The sequence below is a fragment of the Podarcis pityusensis genome (genome assembly GCF_964106645.2).
Source record: "Podarcis pityusensis genome assembly, chromosome: Z".
Classification (NCBI taxonomy): domain Eukaryota; kingdom Metazoa; phylum Chordata; class Lepidosauria; order Squamata; family Lacertidae; genus Podarcis; species Podarcis pityusensis.
In genome coordinates, this window is record NC_138044.1 from 12096400 (window position 1) to 12117423 (window position 21024).

A 21024-nucleotide genomic window follows, 5' to 3' on the forward strand; every position below is an offset into this window, starting at 1 on the left:
AGAAAAATGTTGGAATGAAATTACTTGGCTCTAGCAAAAATGTTTAAAGAATTAGGTAAGAATATTATGGTTATGAGAAGTTGGTAAAAATAAGATTTAAGTTTTAAGTTTTAAGGTTTTCTATAAGATAAGATGAAAATAGATTAAGGTAATGTAATGACAGAATATTATGAAATATGGAAAGGATTTGCTGTGATAATTAATAACTAGGATACAAAAAAAGGGGGGAGGAGGAGGTCAAAGAAAGAAGGTCATGAAAGTTGAAGATTCGAGAATGATGGATTTGTTTTCATCTGTTTGTGGTGTATTTTTGTTTTTTGAATCTGCATTGTTTGGTGTGGTTTGTTTTCTTTTTGTTTTCTCTTTTTTCCTTTTTTGCTGTGGTTTTCTCGTAATTTTAAAAATTTTCAATAAATATCATTTAATAATAATAATAAAAAATCTATCATTTGCCCGACAATAAATGTTGGAAATGTAAAGAAACTGAAGGTACATTCTTTCACCTTTGGTGGACGTGCCCAAGGATTAAGGCTTTCTGGGAGATGATTTATAATGAAATGAAAAGGGTATTTAAATATACCTTTCTGAAGAAACCAGAGGCCTTTCTCCTGGGCATGGTTGGCCAAATGGTGCCAAAGAAGGACAGAACTTTCTTTATGTATGCTACAACAGCAGCAAGAATACTTATTGAAAGTATTGGAAGACACAAGATCTACCCACTCTGGAAGAATGGCAGATGAAGGTGATGGACTACATGGAATTGGCGGAAATGACTGGCAGAATCCGAGACCAGGGAGAAGATTCGGTGGAAGAAGATTGGAAGAAATTTAAAGACTATTTACAGAAAAATTGTAAAATTAATGAATGTTAGAATGATGTCAGAATGAAATTAAGTGGTTCTAGCAGCAATGTCATAAAGGTGTATGAAAAAAAATGGCTGGTTAATAGGTGAGAATTTAAAGCTATAATATATTAAGTTAAAGGACTAAGACAAAAACAAAGAGGGAAAGGAATTGCTGAATTAACCAATTGAACCGGAATACAAAAAAGGGAGGTGAGAGGAGGTCAGGGAAACAAGGAAATGAAATGTAAGATACGAAAGGATAAATTTGTTTCTAAGTGTTCTTTCTATATTCTTTTTTTTTATACTTTGCATTTTCTATGTTTTTTCTCTTTTTTTCCTTCTATATTCTTCATTGTCTTTTATGTAATTTTTTGCTTTTGAAATCTCAATAAATATCATTTAAAAAAAAAAAAAACATCTGGAGGGCCGAGGTTGAGGAAGCCTGCTATAAACTGAAGAACAGCCATGTTTGGTCAGTCCAAAAATCCAGGCAGCCCAGAACTGGCCAGATTCCCCCAAGCAAGTTCTCAAGCTGAGTAATATGGTGGTTGCCTTGGGAGTACCTGTGGACAAGTAGCACAATGCATGTTTCTCATGCACAAGGCTCTTAGATATATCTCTGGCATCTCCATTTTAAAAGGATCAAGCAGTAGGAAAACCTCAGACCTCTACTGGAGACCCTAGAGAGTCATTGTCAGTATTGTCAGTGCATAGTATTTTTTTAGCTAGACCAAAGGTCTGATTTGGTATAATGCAGCTTCTTATCTTTCACCACATTCATTTAAAGGAGCCACATTGAAAATCAGAGTATGTGGACTGTTAACAGATCTCCACACTAGAACTTCCAATTGATTTTTTTTATTATTAACAAGCAACAACTGCAGCTATGTTTTTCTTCTTCAAATGAAATGTGACATACTATTACTATAAATACTAACAATGGAAACCAAAAATAGTTACTTCATATTCGTGTGGCTTTTTGCAACTATGGACTGGCCCCCAACTGCCCTCTGGGAGAATGTCACAAGGGCAAATTCTGACTGAGTCAGAAAGACAGAGACAGTGAAAGACTAAAAGAGAGTCCACAGGAGTAGTGAAAATGGTACTAATACTCTGACACTTCCAAACTGAAATGTCAGTACATTTCCATTTTTTTTTTTTTGTTAAAATTAAATATCATGAACCATTAGTGATAAATTGGAGTGTATAAGTATTTATTTTTGTTACTCAGCATGGTGCATTTGTAAATTTGTTAAAGCTGAAAACATCAACATTAGAAATGCATCCTTCACCGCTTTATGCTCTATTTCCATGCACAACCACCAGAAAGATGCAGAATCAAAGTTCCATGTTTGTGGTGCTGGGAGATTTGCTTTTTTCTTTCTTTCCAAACATTGCTGGTGCAGCATGCAGTTCACATTAAAGACAACTGTGATGCCTTTAGAGCCCTTAGACGTTAAGCTGTATGTTTGGGCATGAATAGAAATCTAAAACTCTCCCCACAGCTAAGTCATCTCATTTGAGGCAGGAGACACAGATCCCGCTGCAGTATTTTAAGCCTGTGACACTTCTAATGTACCAAGTGCCTCAGTCGTTTTGTCTACTAGACTTTTATTGCTACAGCACAAACAGCTGTCATTGAACTGTTACCAAAGGGCTGCATTCTGATTGGCTATGAGTAAGAGGCTTTGTGTAGGCTTTGGCCAATTGCAGGAAAATTGACCCAAAAATACATTTCGCCTTACTGATTCAATGTTTAATGTTTAACAATCTGATTGACAGGTAATTACTTATTATTATTTATTTATTAAATGTCTTAGTTGCCTTCTACAAACAGTCTCAAGGCAACTTACAAACAATATGAAATACAGTAGATAGTATCAGGTAAATATTTTGTATTATAGAACCGTGAAGAGTAGTTAAGAGTGTCGGATTAGGACATGGGAGACCACGGTTCAAATCCCCACTAGGGCATGAAACGCACTGGGTGACCTTAGAGCGGTCACTGCCTCTCAGCCTAACAGGTTTGTTGTGGAGATTAAACAGAGGGGGAAGGAATATGAATGCTACATTAAGCTGCTTGGAGAAAAAGGTGGGATGTAAATGAAATGAAATGAATACATAATTAGGATAACTGAAAACTTGATCTTTTGTGTGCCTGCGACTGCACCATCCCAAAGTGCACTGAAACTGCTTGTACAGGCCACAGCAGGGCCCAAGGCTTGGCCTTCTCAGTGGTGGCACTGCAGCTTTGAGACTAACTATGCAGCAAGGCCCAGCTACTCTACCTTATTGGTGAAATGAATAGGTAGAGTGAATATTTTTTATTCTCGGGCATTAAAAGATTGATCTATAGGTACTTGGGTAGTTGATTTTTGTTGTTGATTTTTTAAAGCTGCTATTTTCAAACAACTATATGTCATCTTGGGCGCTTTTGATGCAAAAAGACAATCAAGAGCACTTGTAAATCAGAGACAGGTAACCTGTAGCCTTCCAGGTGTTGCCAGACTTCAGCTCCCATCACCCCAGCTAGCATGACCATTGGCCAAGAAATGATGGGAAATGGAAGACAACAACATCTGGCAAGGCACAAGTTTCCTAACCCTGTTCTGAATTAAAAGCCAAGGGACTTGCTCATTCCACTTGCAAAGGTTTAGCAAACCTCCAAAATTTGGGCAATATTCACCCATGATGAAGTGACTTCTACCAGCTGACCACGAAGCCTGTAAATACACCCCACTCCAACCCGCTCAAGGATCTCATTGTGCTGGCTACAATGTGACTCCCGGAAGTTAATGGTGGAAGTGACATCTGTCAGCTTCTGATTTTTAAGTCCCACACCCTGCATCTTTCATTGACTCCGAAAGAAGAGGGACTGCAGTAGTCATCCCTCTGGTTGCAAATGAGATCCGTGCGGGAGGCACATTCGCAACCCGCAGCGTTTGCAGCCTGAAGCACCGCTTCTGCGCATGACGTCATTTTGTGCTTCTGCGCATGTGCTTCTGCTGAAACACGGAAGTAACTCGTTCTGGTACTTCCGGGTTCAGCGCGGTCCACAACCCGAAAGCGCACAACCTGCTGTGTTCGTAACCCAAGGTATGACTGTAGATGGCTTCCAGTTTAATCTCTGATCTCCAGAATGGCATCTCCAGAATCATTGGGAAAGAATAACAGCTCAGCTCAGTAAGAAGCCATTACTAATGTCCTGAGGTCTAAATACACAAAGGGGCACAGCTCTCTAACTGGCCCTGACTGTGCATTAAGAGCTGCAACAGAAACCCTCCTCTTGCTCCTGCCAAGAGCTTCATTGTGATACGGCCTGTGAGTGGAATTCCCTCCCTCCAGTGTTATGATTGGCACCATCACTTGCCACCTTTCAATGCCAATTAAATATATTTTATTTCCCCTTTTGTTGGGAACTGTTTTGATGCTGCTGCTGCTGCTGCTGCTGTTGCTGCAATTTCTGCTGAGGACTAACTTGATAATCGAGTTCTAGATTATTCGCTGCAAATGTTTTTGATTGCATTTTTATGCATTTTATTGTGGTGTAAGCCACCCTGGAATCATGCAATTGATGAAAGGTGGGATATAAGTGCAATAAATCAATCACTTGAAGCATCACTTTTTAGTTTTCCAAAACACTTTTCAATTGGCTTGTCATTCATTTGTAATTAATTGACACCACTTGGGGGATAGACAGGCCAATTTCAAGAATTCCTCCTTAATGGTACTCAGCTCTACCAGTCTCAGGAAGGAAGGCTGTTGTTATTTTAGGAAGGGAAGAGAGACAAAGGCTCTTCCCATAGCAAAAAAACCTGCTTTCAAGCAGCTTGGTGGAAACCCCAGCCCACCTGTGATACTGTAATGCTGCATTTCTTTGCCAGCTCTTCTTTGGCTTCTTCACTGGGGTAGGGATTGCTGAGGTGAGAGTAAAAATACTCGTTCAAGATTTCTGTGGCTTGTTTACTGAAGTTACGCCTTTTCCGCCTGCAAAAAGAGGAAAGAAAGCAAGGAAAGAAATATATTACAGCTGTGAGACTTCATTACTGAAAGTTAGCTAGGATATAAATATGGAAAGCAGACTTCTCTCTAACATTTGCTAGCTGAAATTGATGCTTCACCACTTATTCAAACCAAACCTTGGCTCTTATCAGGGTTGATGTGAGAGGCTAGTAACTGATAGAAGAGGAGCAATTGCTTATCTATGGAAGAATTCATTTGCCCATCTCTCTCCATCAAAGGTCCAGATCCCACTTACCTGTTGTTCTTAGAAGTTCAAAGATGTGCAAACCAAGATTTCAGATTACTGATGAACTTATTTATAGTGTGTTATCTAGATATTAATGAGACACACATTTTGGGTGGTGTGGGAATTCCTAACATTCTACAAGGTACTCTACTTCATCTGCATCTCCATCTGTCTCTTTCCCTCTGGGGCAAGGGTGAGGCAACCTGTGGCCCTCCAGGTGCTGTTAGAGAAGCACTGCCACAACACCTGATCATTGGCTATTCTGGCTGGGCTGCTCCCATGAGAAGGGAGCAGATGAAGGCAGAAGCTGGTATCCACCAGCGTAGCAATCCCTGGCAGGACCTGGGATGTGTGTGTTATGTGCGTGCACCCGCCACACCAGGAGGGAAGAAGCTGATGTGTGCCATCCCAGCACTGTTGGAAAAAACATTGCGGGGTGCACTGCTGGGAGACTGCCTGGGACTCGGGAGGGAAACCTGCAGGCCAGCACATGCCAGCCACGCCCATTCCAGGTGAAGTGCCCCACGCTGCTTTTTCCGGCAGTACTGGACCCATTCGTGGCTGGGAGTGATGCAGCAGCTGCAACGCTCTGCAGGCTGGCTCACACCACGTCAGCGGTGTGCCCAGTGCTGCTTTTGGGGGCAGTGCTGGGCCTGCTGGAGGGCAGCTGAGGCTGGGAGGGAGGAGGCTGGGGCACCCTGCAGGCAGTGTGCCATCCGCGCCCTGGTGCACCCTGCACTGCATTTGCAGGCAGTGCTGGGTCCACCTGCTGGAGGGTGCCCTGCAGCCTGTGGTGCCCCCTCCCCTTCCTCCGCTACTGCTGGTATCTCAATGATGCAGCAAGAACCCTAGTTAGGGGTGGGGACAAACATTTGGGCTCTGGTTCAGGCAGCAAAATGCCTTGGGCCAACACTGAATCTGACCCACATCAGACACCTAGGAAAAGAGAAAACATCAATCCAAGCTACTCTCTTGGAACAACAGAGCCAAATTTATTTCATTTTGGAATAGATGTGAACCAGAAGGAAGTGTTGGGCAAGAAGTATTGAGCATGGTTTAATTGTTCAGTTTACTGGTGTGATACTGAAGACGGAGTTGTTATGTATATTCATTTCCTACCCATAATTATCATTACAGATCTCTTCAATAAAACTCAGTTCTTAAAAAGAAAATTCTGTGAAGTCTTTTCTCCCCCTCCCTTTAGAAAACTCCCTGTAAGTGTTTTCCCTCCAAGCTCCATTCCCCCTCCAGGCTTGCCACAATCAAACCACCATGATAGGACGGCTACTCCATAGGGAGCTTCCATCTGGCATGCTACAGCCCATCAGTATCATGGTGTGCTTATCCCCCTGCATTCTACCGCTCTCCCTGGAGCCGTGTTTCTCTCATTACTCCACTTCCACTTATTTTGTCTAGGCTTTCTGTTCTTTGAGAGGAACTGTTTGCAAAATATGCTTCTGAAAGGTGCAGCTGTTCCCTTTCCAAGTGGCAGCAACCTTTTTCATTGCCAGACCGGTTAGGGGTGCACCCATTTGCATAACCAAAATGTCACTGCGGAGTTCTTAAAGTGCTGTCAGGCATGCTGTATAAGGAGAGGGTTGGCAATGAGCTTTACTACCAAAAAGGCCTTGCAACCAGCCAGCGGCCCATGCAAAACATGAGAGGACGGGTGAGACTTGGTGATTGGCTGGTATGCCTCACCGTGTAAGGCAAGCTGAGAAGCTAGGATCACACCATGACTGAAGAACCAACATGACTAGTGTTAAACTGTTACATCTGTCTGCACCCAGTCAGCATGGAAGTTTGCCTCCAAGTACTAAATAATTGGCCATGAACTTTTGCCCCTCCTAGAATAACCACGTCTTTTCTGTCCTTTCATTTGGGAATTCCTGTACGCAGCAAGGATTCATATATAAATTCCTGTCCTGCCAGGAGCAGTTCAGATGGTCATAAAAGTTGGCTCTTGCAGCCAATGGATGTCAGGGCACACACAGTTCATCCAGGGGGCTTAACTGAGGGTTCCCTAATTTCAGTGGGTCCACTCTGAGTAAGACTAACATTAGCTACAACCCACTGGCTGTAAAGAAGTGTCAAATCCTGTAGCGTTGGACAAATCACCAACAAATCAAGACAAGAAAATCATAGAGTCTTGTGACCTACCTGGCATCAAGGAACCGTGATCTCAATATCATGACAGCTTCACAAGTGCTTTGTTTAAGCTGCATCTGGATTGAGCTGAACTTCCGATGGATGATGCCTACCATCCTCTCTATTTCCTTTGGAGAAATGGGGCGTGTCCGACTTTGCTCTCGAAGAAGGTTCATCACGTGTGTGGTAAATTCATTACAAGCCTAAGAAGGAAGGGACAGTTACAGGGGCAAAGTTACAGGGACAGTTACAGGTTTTGGCAAAGTCATATCACATCCTGATCTCAACAAGAAGAAAATGTTTACAAATTTTCCATGTACCCAGCCTTACGACAGCTAGTTGTTTTTATTTATTATCAATTAACTACATTATCAATTAGCATTTATTATTATTATTATTATTAGTTTTAACTCTTAGTAAAGCACTGGCAATTGTCTAAGCACTGTACAGAGATTAAAAACAAGACAATTATTGCCCACAGGCTCACAATCTGATAGACACAATATAAAATGAAAAAGAAATTGGGAGGGAAGAGGAAAGCAAGCATTGGAGCAGCTGCACTTTCAGTGACCAATGCATTGATGGGTTCAGGTTCTTCCCCTTGCCATGATGTTCTTCCTGGGAGACAGGGCGTGCAGTCTCCTAGTGACCTTTGGTTCCCTGGTGGATTCTAGGATGGAATAGTCTGAGCAGATTTATAAGTCCCCTGGTTCTGGGAAACCATCAAGCTTGGCTAGTAATATCTGTTCAGAGACATTTTCATCAGTAGTAATGGGGAAGTGACAAAGCTGATGTTTGGTGGTGATTTTACTAGAGGAAAAAGGGAGAAACAAAACAGGTATTTGATGGTAGGATTTAGCTAAGACTATGAGACTTTGAAATAGAGAAGGGCATTCAGAATGTATCTGCCCTCATATACTAGGTATGGAAGAGGGATATATCCCAGGGAATCCTTCTGCAACCTGGTGCCCTCCAGATGTTTTGGACTACAACTCCCATCAGCCTCAGTTATAATGGCCAATGATCAGTGATCATGGGGGTTGTAGTGCAAAACACCTGGAGGGCACAGAGGCCAGGAGACATGTTCTGAGGTGTGGGCACAAAATGCAGCAACCTAAAGAAGATAAGCAGGTTGGGGGCCTGGTTGGGAGATATCTGTGAACCCTATGTATGCTGCCCTGAGTTCTATGATAGAAGATAGATATAAATGTGCCAAATATATAAATATGTGGATTTGGCTTCACCTGCCAAACTGATCAACTTAACAGCTAGCATACCATAAGCTCTTCCCTGGCACATCAGCACCATCCCCTCTCACAACTTCTTGCCCCCCCATTTTTAATTTTAACATATCAGTTGAAGAAAGTGCTGAGATAAAATCTCCCCCTCCCATTTTATGACCTGAAAATAAATTGGGGTTCAGGGGAAGTTCAGCAGTTTTGTGGGTACACAATTTTCAAGGGGAAGCTCACGGGAGCTCCATTGCATTTGCGGGAATAGGAAATTCAGGGTGTTGTTGGTACCTGTCTGTCTCAAGAGACTATGGAGTGCACCTCCAGGGGTGAAGTAAAACCGCTGGAGAAATCACAGCGTTTGCTGTGGCTGCAGGGACCAGTAACTCATAACTGCTGCCTCCCGTGCTGTTTTCACTGTGTTATCAGCACTAAAGTAACCTCACTGGGGAGCAAGCCAGGGCGGTGTGTATGAGGGTCCTGGGCTTCCCAAATGACAAGACCTCCCTTCTCGGCTTCACTGATGTGGTCCAAAGGAAAGCAGAGCAATACATTTGGCACCAGCTTGGCTGCAGGAGTTGCTGGAAGGAGGCGTACCAGATACCATCCAACCATCTTAGGGACTCCACTCTGGATTTGTGTAGGGTTTACTCCTTAGCCTTTTCTTCTCCCAAAGATGGCCCACAAGGCAGCAGGTACAGATCTTTCCTCGGGGTTTACTCTCGAAGCCTTTCTTACAAATGACTATAGTCAAAGGTAGCAGAAGTTCAGGATCAGAGTTTTCCTTCTCCTATATGGGCTGCCTTCCCAAGTTGACATACCCCATCAGCCCCTCACTTCCTTCTACAGCACATGCAGAAACCACCTTTTTTGACTGTTAAGACCCACTATTGGTCTCATCTGCTCAATCTGCTGAAGCCTGTCGTTGCATGCAGGGAAGTCCCTAACTCACTGAAGGTTTGAGACCCCTTGGCTGCCCTTAGCTGGCCAGTCAAAGCCATTCTGGCAGTGTGCCTGCTGTCACATGCTGACAGCTTCTAGGAGACACTCAGGTGAGAACTGAGTGCAGGGGGAACCAAAGGTGGGCAAACTACCCAGGAGAATGACATGTCGCCTGCCAGAGGTACTACCTCTCCCCTAACACCTCCCCTAACACCCCATACACAGGGAGCAAACGGCAGCCACCAGCTGCTCAGAGCTGCAAAAGAGCTCCTTTTAAGTCCCACCCCTCAGTAAATGTGCAAAAAGGGGGCAATCTCATCCGCAACCTGCTGCCTCCAAATTCAGGTAGTTTTCCTTCACAGTTCTGATCAGCTGGTGATTATTATTTTCTTTCCCCCAGAATTCCCTGAATAAAAAAGATGTTTGCCCTAGCCCTATGTTCTATGTAACTTGAAAGCTCTTATATTATGCTTAACACTCTTGCCCCTCAGCCAACCCTAATAAAAGGTATGGGTTTTCAGTCTCTGTAAAGTTCTCTCCATAGAGCTCCACAGGAACTCTGTGATCAGCTCTTAAGCTTCCACCAACAAGGTGTCCTGATGAAAGGTATCACCACCACATAATCTCCAGTCTCTTTATTCTTTGCATACAAGCCAAACATGTCTTTTTGCTCCTTGGATCCAACATCTGTCCTGCTGATAGAATATTTCACATATCTGAAAGCTACAGAACTACCACCTCATTCTCCATTTTCCTTCCTCAAGATTTAACGTGCCCACTGCCTTTCAGGATCAAACTAAGCAAGATTTTAATTGCATGATTGCCATTAATCTGTTTTTATAATTTACATAGCAGCTATGGATATGCGTAAACAGGATAGGGACTGGACTGGAACCATTTCTTCCTTAATAGTCCTGATAAAAAGATTCCTTTCCTCTGGAAGCTGTTACTCACTCTGGAAGATAAGCTACTAGTAGTGCCAATGAAAGTTTCTCGAATAGCAGCTTCCAGGTGGGGGGCATTGTTTATAGTGGGAGGGTTAAACCACGATCCCAAATGATGCTGCCACACACACCCAACAGCTGTTATTTAAAATGTAAAAGTAATACATAATTGTAATCATGCAATTAATGTCAGGCAGTCTTTACAAGAAGAGTTGCTATCCCCAGCCCTCTTGTTACTATCCTTTTATCTTATTTGGACCAAATAAGTTATTTGCAGAGCTTATACCAAAATATTTGCTGGAAAACAAAACAAAACCATACATTATCAAAAGCTCCTGTAAGCCCAAAGTATGCACCCACAGAGGACCAGTTCCCTGCAGCATCTCTTTAGGATTCCCTGCTCAGGCCCTGCTGTCTTCCAATCAGCCTCCATTGGTTTGTGGGTAAATTTTATTCCCACTGCATCTCTACACCCAGCATGATAAATGTTAATTCAATTGTGACTAGTCCACAAATGCAGCAGGTTTACCTGTCCCAGGAGGAGGCTGTTTGGCTACTCCAGCCTTGCTTCTTTCTACTGAGCCACTGATAAGGGGGTGTTATGAGGTTTTGTAATCACTCCTGATGCAATGACCCAAGAGAATGGCCCATTCTTATACGTGGTCTGTTGCATTTCTTTACAAGTAACTGTCCTGAGCTTCCTTTCTTCCTATCCATCTTCCAAACAGCAATTAACATTGACAACAAAGGACAGTGTAATGATTACTCAAACTTTTTCAGGTGCAAGAGTGAAGTTTGCATCCAGTTTTAATCTGGAGAAAAAGTGAGCTTCAGTTGTGAGATGCTTGGGAAACAATAACAGACTAGCTACTTTCTGGGAAGTGGAAGCTGGGGGATGCTGTTGCCCTGATGTTCATGGGCCTTGTGGAGGCACTTGGTTAGTCACTGTGGGAAACACAGGATGCTGGACTGGATGGACTGATGGTCTAATCCAGAAGAGCTCTTGTTACAGTCTTCATCACTCTAAAGTTAAGAAAGTGGATAAAGTCACTCTGTTGCTTTTGGACTGCAGGGGGAAGGACAGAGAATTAAGGGCCAGTAGGTAGCTTCACCACTTCTACCCAAGCAAGAACATCAGCAGGGGAAGATCACCCTGGCCCCAACTGGGTATAAATGCCCCATTTACATCTCATAGTTTCATTCTGGCCTTGTCATCCTGATTGGATCTCCCTCTTCTATATTTTCATTCCACTCCCTTTGTGCCTCTTCTGCTTTTAGTTTGTAATTATTATTTTTTCATTGGCATGCGCCACTTTGGGAGACAATATATGTCTGAAAAGGAGGATAACATTAAAATAAAAGCCACCCACACTCACCTCACCAATTAACCTGGAGGTTAAAAGTTTACAAGCTCAGGTAATGTCTGCCTGTTCAGAGAAGAGAAAATACACCACCACCCTCATCTTCGTTTCCTCCAAACATCTCTCGTAACTTATTAAAGCGAAGACGCCTATGAATGCAAACGCTGATTAGCAATTTGGCAGCAGACCAGCATATCCATGGGATTCACAGAGCTTCCCTTTAAACCAGTAGTTCATACATGATTAATTAGAACATCTCATTTATGTAGTGTGCACTTTAGCTCATTACTCTAAGTAAAATTTGTTAAGTATTTACATTTAGATAATTAAAATCTGGGTACACCCTTAAGAAAGATGCATATGCTTCTGGCACAGTTACTCTCTTTTGCCTTTACACATCTGAAAGTAAAAAATTACAGGTCGTAACCCTCCACCAAGTCTGTAGCGCTTTGAATGCAATGCCTGGCAGAGCACTTGGACCTCACTCCAAGGACTCTTGGGGAGGAAGAGGAAGAACACACATCACTGCTGCATGAAAATAGGAGGGAGAGACTCTTGAGGCCTTGGAGATTTTAACTGCTTTGAGGGCTGGTGTTTTTTTTTTAATACAATCAAGCAATATATAATTTTTATCAGCTAAAATAAATCAAATTAATGGCAGTGGCATCATTCCTGGTTCCTTGAACTACAACTATGTTTCTTACCCCTGAAGAACTAGCATGCACCATGATTCCCAATGTTGCCGGAAATATACAAGTGTACTTCTAAGACCATGGACATATTATATTTGCTACTATTCCAATAAGAATAATGGAAGCTGGAGGAACAAGCAGGCGGAGGGACCTTAGCTCAGTGGGAGAGCACATACTTTGCATTCAGAAAGTCCCAAGTTCAGTCCCAACCATCTCCAGGTGAAAACTTGGGGAGCTGATGCCAGCAAGACATCATTACTGAGATTAACTTCACCCTAAGGCACTATATGATAGCTTCTTATGTTCCTGGCTTGGAAAAGCTACTCTGGCCTTCACAAAATTAAACAAATTCAAATGTATGTCTTTGTTTTCCTATCTATACATTAGTCAAAGGTGTGAGGGGAAATGAGCTATGCAAATGAAGCTACAGCCCCTGCAAATCCTGCCAAGTCCCCACTCCAATTTAAGAGATTTAATAGGTATTGTCCACAGAGAAGCAACTCTTGCTATCATGAGAATTAGAAACTTAACATTTTTTAAATGCAGGGATGGGGGGGGGACCTGTGGCCCTCCACAACTGTTGTGCTCCCAACTCCCATCAGTCTTAGTGGGTCAGAAATGATTATAGTTGTAATCCACCAACATCTGGGGAGGCACAGGAACCCCATTCCTTCTGCAAAGTGTTTGCCCTTCTCCATATGTATCCTTGATTATAAAGGTCTGATGGATCAGACCAAAGGTTTGTGTAATCCAATGTATTGCTTTCCACAGTGACCAACCAGGTTAAGCCTTTCTTCACCCCATAGATCATCTTGGTTGCCCTTTTCTGCAGCTTTCCTAACTCTGCAAGCATCCTTTCTGAGATGGGGTAACCAGGAGAGATCCATGAAGGTGATGGCAGCATGTTCCCAGCTGCTCTGGGAGGTTTGGGACGTTTGCAATACTTTTGCCTACAGCAAAAACGTATTTCAATGTAATTATAGAAGATAGCTTTCAATATGCCATCTCTATTACAGTAGCTGTAAATTATGAAGAGAAGCATTTCTCCTGGCACTGAGAAAGTGGGTGAGAAGCTGATGGTGTGACACACTTTCTGGAGACCTCCCCCGCCCCCCGGCCTTTCCTGCTGCTTTAAAGTGCATTTCCTTAACTGGCAACAAATGTCAAAATCAAACTCTGGGCAGGGAGGAGGAGGGAGGGGGGGAGAAAAACACAGCAATAATGACAACATTGGCCTTTGCTTCTAGGTTCAAAGAAGGCAATGCGAACACAAAAAGGCAATGAGACTTGGTGGTGCTTTAAAGACTGCGGGGCAGCACTACAGCTGAATAGGGAGCCCAAATGGAGCAACTCACACTTCCTGTTTCCAGGGCTAGGTACAGCATTCACAATTAGGGCTCCTGGGTTTAACTGAGGCTTTGTGAAACTCCTTTGTAAAACCTTCAAAACACCTGAGTTCCTGATAAGCCATCTAGAACTGCTAGAACCAAAGTAGTCCCTGCCCTATTGTACCACACCAGATGTTTTAGAGGAAGTGGGATGTGCCCAGCTTGAAGGATGGTAAGGCACCATCCAGGACCAGCTCTAGGTTTGAGGGGGACCTCAGCAAAGTGCCGTCTGATGGCATTGAAGCCCTTTGGCACTGTGGGCTCAACACAGCAGCATTGACAAGCAGACAGCTTTAAACAGTGCCTTTAAGACCCTCACATGGATGGTACACCATTTTGCCCTAAAGGGAAAGTATATGGAGTGGGTGGGACTGTGGAAAGTTAAAATGGCAGCTCTACAACCTAGTTGTTTCTCCTCTGATTACAGTGCCAGTTTAAGGAGGGGGATCCAATACTTGCCCGAAGATGCCACATGCTCAAGCCAGCTCTGGCAACATAACTTCCTAAAGGCCAGTACTTGCACCACTCCCTCCATTTTAGTAGGGAATGAATTTCATCTGCTCATCACCCACCTCTTGTTTAGCTTTCATCTTAACTCTACCTGTATCTTTGCATGCACTAATTGTGACCCAGCTCAAATGAACACAACAACCAATCATGAGCTGTGGTCTGCTAGGGATGTTTTCAAAGCACTGGAAGCCGCCAACTGACACAGGATCTGGTTGCTACCAAATCAGGCCAATGCTCTACCTGGTCCAAGAGTGCCAACACCATGGCAACAGATCTCCAAGTTAAGGGGATGTTTCCCCAAGTCCTAAAACTTGAAAATTGTTTACTTATTTGGTACCATTGACATGGCATTGACAGGCTCCTGTCCTGAGAAGTTAACATTCCAATTTTTGACAACACAGAATATGACAGAGAGGGGATGGAAGAGCAGCAGGCCAAGTTACTACAAACTGGTCCAGCAGCCTGTTGCTCAGCATTGCTTGCATCCTGCTACTAAGCTACAGTTGCAATGAGTTTCTCAGATCAGCCATACTTTCTGCTACAGGTTCCTCTCGACCCTTTCCCTATGCTTATGAATGGATTTAACCAATAATGTATAAATGGCTAGGGGCTAGGTTACCTGAAAGATTGCTGTCTCCCACAGATCTATCTGAACCTTAAGATCTTCAGAAGTCTTGATCTGTGTGTTGCTGTCAAGTGAGGTGAAGTGGATCATTACAAAGGACAAAGCCTTTTCAGTAGTGGCTCCCCAGAACCTATTCCTTTAGGTTTCTCAGAGAGGCTTGTCTGACACCTTTTTAACAGTCTTTTTGGTGAAGACTTCTTTTTAAAAAATCTTGAACTTTTAAACTTGTACTTTAAAATAGATTCTATGTGTTTGCTGCTTTAATGGCTATTCTAGAAAACCCACGTTATGCTCTTTTTTAGTATAACTGTAAGTTGGTTATGCTCTTTTTTAGTATAACTGTAAGTTGGTTATGCTCTTTTTTAGTATAACTGTAAGCTGAGCTGGAATTTGTTTCATTCTGTCTGAAATAGATAAAAGTTTTCTGTTGCTGTGCTTACTGTGTTTTCATTATTGCATGTTTTAATATTGTATGACTGTATTTCAATTGTATTATTTATTTATTACTGTATTTTATAAGTCATCTAGGGAATTTTACTAATGTGTGACCATATCAAATTTAAGACTGATTATATTGAGCTAAATGTGGATCTGAAAGGGCTGAAGGTCTACTAGTCTGGATCTCTCTCTCTCTCACACACACTTGTTTATTTTAAATTGCTCCAAGTATTCTCTCTCCCCTTCCCAGATGAAATCTAGACTGATCTACCTGCTTTCTCTTCACAAACATCTCATGGCCCCTCCACCAGTCTACCCTCCCCTGCTCCCACCTGTAGAAACCTTTCAGAAAACTTGGAGCCAATCAAGACAGAGGAGCGGTCCCATTTGCCCCTCAGCTGCAGAGACAGGCACAGTTCGAGACAAACTAGTACGAGACAGTTTGCTACAAGGCATGAAAAAAATTATCATATTTCTGTACAGTAGACACTGCTGGGTGTCAGGACTAACAGGGGAAAACTTGCGTGTTTCACATCCGCTCTGTCTCTTACTCTCCCAGCAGCGTTTCTCTCCCCCTCCCTCCCCACCTCAGTTTCCTGGGGTTTGGACGGATGGATCTGACATTTCAGTTGAAACCTTTGCAAATGGAGCTACGGGGCTTGAACGCTGGGCTCCTTCCAAATGCTTACATTTATTACAGTCAGAGGCTACAAGGCCAGGGAAATGACGGCCCACAACAATCAGAATTTATTTCTGCTCCCGTTCTGTGTGTTGAGTTTTCCATGCACCATTTTCATTTAAAGTGTGGTCGATGTTCCTTTGTCTCTACTACAGTTACAACAAGAGGTCTAGAAATCTGCACTTAAATGACCAATATTCTGGGACTTGAAGAAATAATGGAGGTCAGCCCTTCTTGACTTCAAAGTATCTGCAGAAAATTGAGGGGGGGTGGATTAGTAGATTTTTTTCAGGATGACCAAGCCAAAAGGCATGCATAAGAAAAGCAGGGGCATTCAATGGGGGGAAATCAGAAGCCAACATTCCATACAAGAAATGCCACATTCTTGGTACACAATATAAATAAGAGTAATTGCAAAAGAGGATACATTATTTCACCCTAGTGAACAAATCATTAGACTCAATTTGCTTTATCACAGACATATGAAATATGCTCAGCAATTGTAGAAGTTGCTTCTTATTTGTTAATATTTTCAGAGGTGTAGTCATGCTACTCTCTTGCAAAAACCAATCAGAGTCACCTTAAAATACACACTAATTCATTACTGCAGAAGTGGACCTGAATCCATGGAAGCTTATTCCAAAGTAAGTAAACTTATACCCCACCTTCCTGCTTCTGGAAAAACCACTCAAGGTGGATTATAGCATAATTATAAAAATAACAAACTGTTTAAGCAATAAAATATAATCAAAATAGTTTTCCAAAAATACATATTAAGTTTATTAGTGACAGTCCAACATACTTAGGTTGGAGACAGTAGCTTTTAAAAAAGGAGGTATAACAGGCATTGCTGCCCAGAGAATATACATTCATCTCACTGTTGCTTTCGGTGAACTAGGATTTTTTTTTTTTTGTGGGGGGGGAGGATAGCCACCTGCAAATTCTGCATGACAAGCTACAGAGAGACTGAAGGAAAATGCAGGCATGCACTAAGGAAAATACCCCTTCTAACTCTCTTAGAAACCAGTTTCCATTTGCTTCCTGTTAGTTAAACTACTACTCCAGGTGCAAATTTGTGCAGAAATAGAAATGTAGAAGTGGATACAATAAAAATAATAATACCCAACATTAATGTGTAGGTCCTGTCCTTGTTTGGATAACTGAGCCGAACTCACCCCATGCAGAAGCCTGCAGATGCACCATCCAGAGAAACTTTCTGCACAGACATAGCTTTTATTTCTAACACTTCCTCCAGCTGCAGCAACCAGTTCTTGGATTCAGTAATTTTTGTAGGTGGCTTTTTGAAGACAATAATAATTGGTCCTCAGGGTTATGAGAAATATCATGAAAGCATGGCTGTGATTAATCTTGTACACACACAAACACACAGCCAATCCACAATCTTCTGCTGAATTAGAACTAAACCAGCTGAACGGGTTGATTCATACTGCCATCATAAATGAACAAACATTTTATTTCTGAGGTGTTAACCTTTCAAACCCAAGACTGTTTCCAGACTGGCTTTAGAAAGGGCATTTTATATTAAGCTACAAGAAAACAAAAAGTAGGGGGGGAATGAAAATTTTAAGCAAACACTTCAAATGCAATTGATTTTTTCTCCATCCCCCCAAATGTCACTTGTACTTGGGTAGTAAAGAAGCTGTTTTTATTATAACATGAAAGAAATTCATAATGGCCTTATAATATTCATTCTAAGATGCATTTTTTCAAAGTCATAGGTTCATTTAAAGGCTTTTTGTTGTAATGTTTTGTTGTAATATTTTCTGCTAGTCACTGAAATTTGTAACCAAAATACCGAAACCAGCTAGGAACCTCCAGAAAGGAAAAATTTCCTCACATTGGTGATGTACATTCTTGTAACACAGATGCTGAGATAGGCAAAAACCACACCAAGCTGCATGTTTTCTGGTAGGACTGCAGCCTCTGATTAACCCCCATTTAGCAACTGGATTTTGTGGTTTCACTTCAAGTTTGTTTCAGCTGACACACTCCCAGGGAAGTGCCAGGGCCAAGCCGTAGAAGCCAGGACTTCCTTATAAAGTTCTGCTCAGAAAACCAGCCACAAGTTCCTATGGTTCATTGAGCTGATATGGTTCAAGCTTCAGAAGCTTTATAAGGCACCTCAGGGAAACAAAATGACATTGCCAGTGGTACAGCAACAAAGCCAGGGTCTCTGGTCTTCCCTTTCTAAATCTGTGAAAAGTTACGCAAACATGGATGGACAATCTCTCCAACACTTGTTGAGAAAAGGCTCACTGAGTAACTGAACCCCTCAAGAGAAAACAAATGAAGTAGAGGGGTATATGTGGTTTCATTGGGGCAGAGCAGTTATTAACACTTTTAATAAAAATCAAACCATAGGTCATATTGAAAATAACCTACAGCAAGCACAGAATCGTCTACAAAAAATGTTGACAGCAAAGTAAAGTCAGTAAAGCACTTCTGACTGATTTGTCCTAGAAGTGGAATCCTAACTCACAGTAAATGACTAATCTCTCTAATGCAGTCATCTGGATTTTTCAAAGCACTTACATACACTTACAGAGTGGCCCTAGTCCACAGGTTGGGAACCATTTTCAGCCTAAGTTCCAAGTTCCCTTCTGGGCAACCTTCAAGAGGCCATGTATCTGTGGTGGATGAGGCCAAAGGCACAAGTGGGTGAAACAACAAATGTAAATTTTACCTTTGTACAGCAGTGTGCTTTCTACCAGACACTCATTCACAATTCTTTATCCTCCATCCAGGGAAGCAAGAGGCATTATCAGAGTTTAAGGACACTTTCCAGCCATGCAAAAACACTCAAGAAGGGTGTGATATGGGGCTGGAGAGAGGTGTGGGGAGCGTATTGAGGGCCAGACAGAGAGGGTTGGAGGGCCTGAAGTTCCCTACTTTTGTTCTAGCCAAACCACATTTATCTCAACCTTCTAGCTACAATATGGTGATAATCACAGCAGCCTACCTTCCAGGGCCATTGGTGAGGTTTAATGCAATAAAAAAATCTGAAACACTTGGAGGACTTGAAATATGCTATGTAACTGACTACCTATTATTGTTTCTGACTGCAGTTTAAAGAATTTGACAGGATCTTGCAAGGCTGCTCCTCCAAGTTTCAAGTGGGCTTATGGAACCTTACTTACTTGGAAGTATAATTTGAAGTTACTTATGATGTTGCTAATCTTTAAACTATTAATTTTTGAAAGCATGGCATAAACAAACAGTACTTTGCAGGTTGGGCTCTAGCAAAACAGAGGACAATGGAGCCACATATATTCAAGGGAGAGGATTGCAACATCTAACCTGTTCATATTTCTCCAGCTCCGTGTGATAGATCTGTCTGATCTGGGTCAATTTGGCCCTGTAATCTGAATGTTCAATAGAGTTATCCGAAGATCCACCAGAAGCTGCTGCTGCTGCTGCCGCCGCCGCTGATCCTCCACCTTTCTCAGGACCTGAAACCCCTTCTGCCAGAAGCATATTGTCCAATCTCATTAGCTGGGGGTCAGGAGGGTCTTCCTCTTGAGCTCCTCGGATGCTGAGACCTTTAAGTGAAGGAAATAACAAGAAGAAAAATTACCTAAGTTAATATATCCTGTTTCCAGTAAATCTGCTAACTATTCCACCGGCTCAGAGAAGGGAAAGCAGCAGGAGTCACACACACACTTTGCTGCGAGCCATTTTCATATGGATTTGTGAAGGCTTCCAATCCTAGCAGTTGTCATTCAAGGAGGAAGATATTACTAAGCGCTCCGAACACACTATGCTAAAAAGTAATGATCTTTCAAGATCTTGAAGCAAAATAGCCCAAATTCTGCATCAAGAAGAGAAGAATTCTGTGACTTGAATAAGTTAATCAATGCATTCACTGTAATGCAATGTAAGCAAATGGCTCAAAGTACTCAAAGTATCACAGAAAGCAGAAATATTAAACAAGGACACTGTTTCTACAATAATATGTTTAGGAGGTCACACCAATTGCTAAAGTCTGCCTTTTACTGTTGATGCAATAATATGAGCAACAGTCTAGGACCAGCAGACTATTCTAAAGAGTTGGCAGTGGACTGAGACACTGTTATCATGGGCTGCTTTGTAAGCTTTTCGAGCTTTACCTGAGGATAAAAATGTTTACTGTATTATAATTAAATATAATAAATTTATTCGCTTATTTTGTACCACATCCATTAGTAACAAAGAATGGTACGCAACAAGAAAGTTATGAGGGTTAGTAACCTGCTTACAATTTTTAACTGGAATACCAAACTGTCTATTCAGCAAAATATTCCACACGTGTATTTTGTGCAAATACAATGGCTTGAGGTTATTCCTGGTTCAAGGAAAAGCAGGGAGGGTTCCACTTCACTGATGGGTCAAGGGATATAGTACTTTATATCCTTCCAGAGGATCACCCTTCCTGAGGAGAGACTCAATCATTAGGTCTTAGATCTACTGAATGCAATATGCATAGTCTGCAGTGCCTAGCTCTGCTGTAAAGAATGCTGTGATGTATGCAGCCTCAAAACCACTTTTTTTTTTTTTGTTTTTTAACCACCCAGAAAGTTTAAAATGCCATTTCATGCTAAAACATGTTCAAAATTGCCAGCATTGTTATCAGCAGCTAGCAGAGAAGCACCAGCGTTTTTTTAAAATAATAATAAAAATAAATAAAATTTCCGCCTCTAGCCAGAGGATCCCAAAATGACATCCAATCACCAGTCTCATCTGACTATTATAGATCAAGGCTGACAATTTGTAGGTTTAATCAGGTCAAATGGGCTTGCTGCCAAGATGCTCTCAACACCAGTGAAAAACAAAGTTGAGATATAATTACAGTTGGGGGGGAGGGAATCACTAGAGCCATGGCTCCTTGGATCGGCATTTCTATTAAAGATGCAATACAACCCAAAAATATCCCAGCTCAATTAACCTCTTCAAATCGGTTTAAAAGCAGGTATTC

At 42.1% G+C, this 21024-nt stretch overlaps 1 protein-coding gene across 11 annotated transcripts in view; it reads right to left on the reverse strand.

Annotated features, from left to right (window-relative positions):
• PBX3 (PBX homeobox 3) overlaps window positions 1-21024 on the reverse strand; it is a 241853-nt gene that overhangs the window by 31818 nt on the left and 189011 nt on the right. For all 11 annotated transcript variants that reach the window (XM_080989646.1, XM_080989650.1, XM_080989649.1 and 8 more), the window contains 3 exons: window positions 19371-19612; window positions 7254-7444; window positions 4696-4831 (listed from right to left, as the gene is read on the reverse strand). In XM_080989646.1, coding sequence (XP_080845772.1) covers window positions 4696-4831; window positions 7254-7444; window positions 19371-19612 — 569 coding nt within the window. The remainder of the gene's footprint in view (window positions 1-4695; window positions 4832-7253; window positions 7445-19370; window positions 19613-21024) is intronic.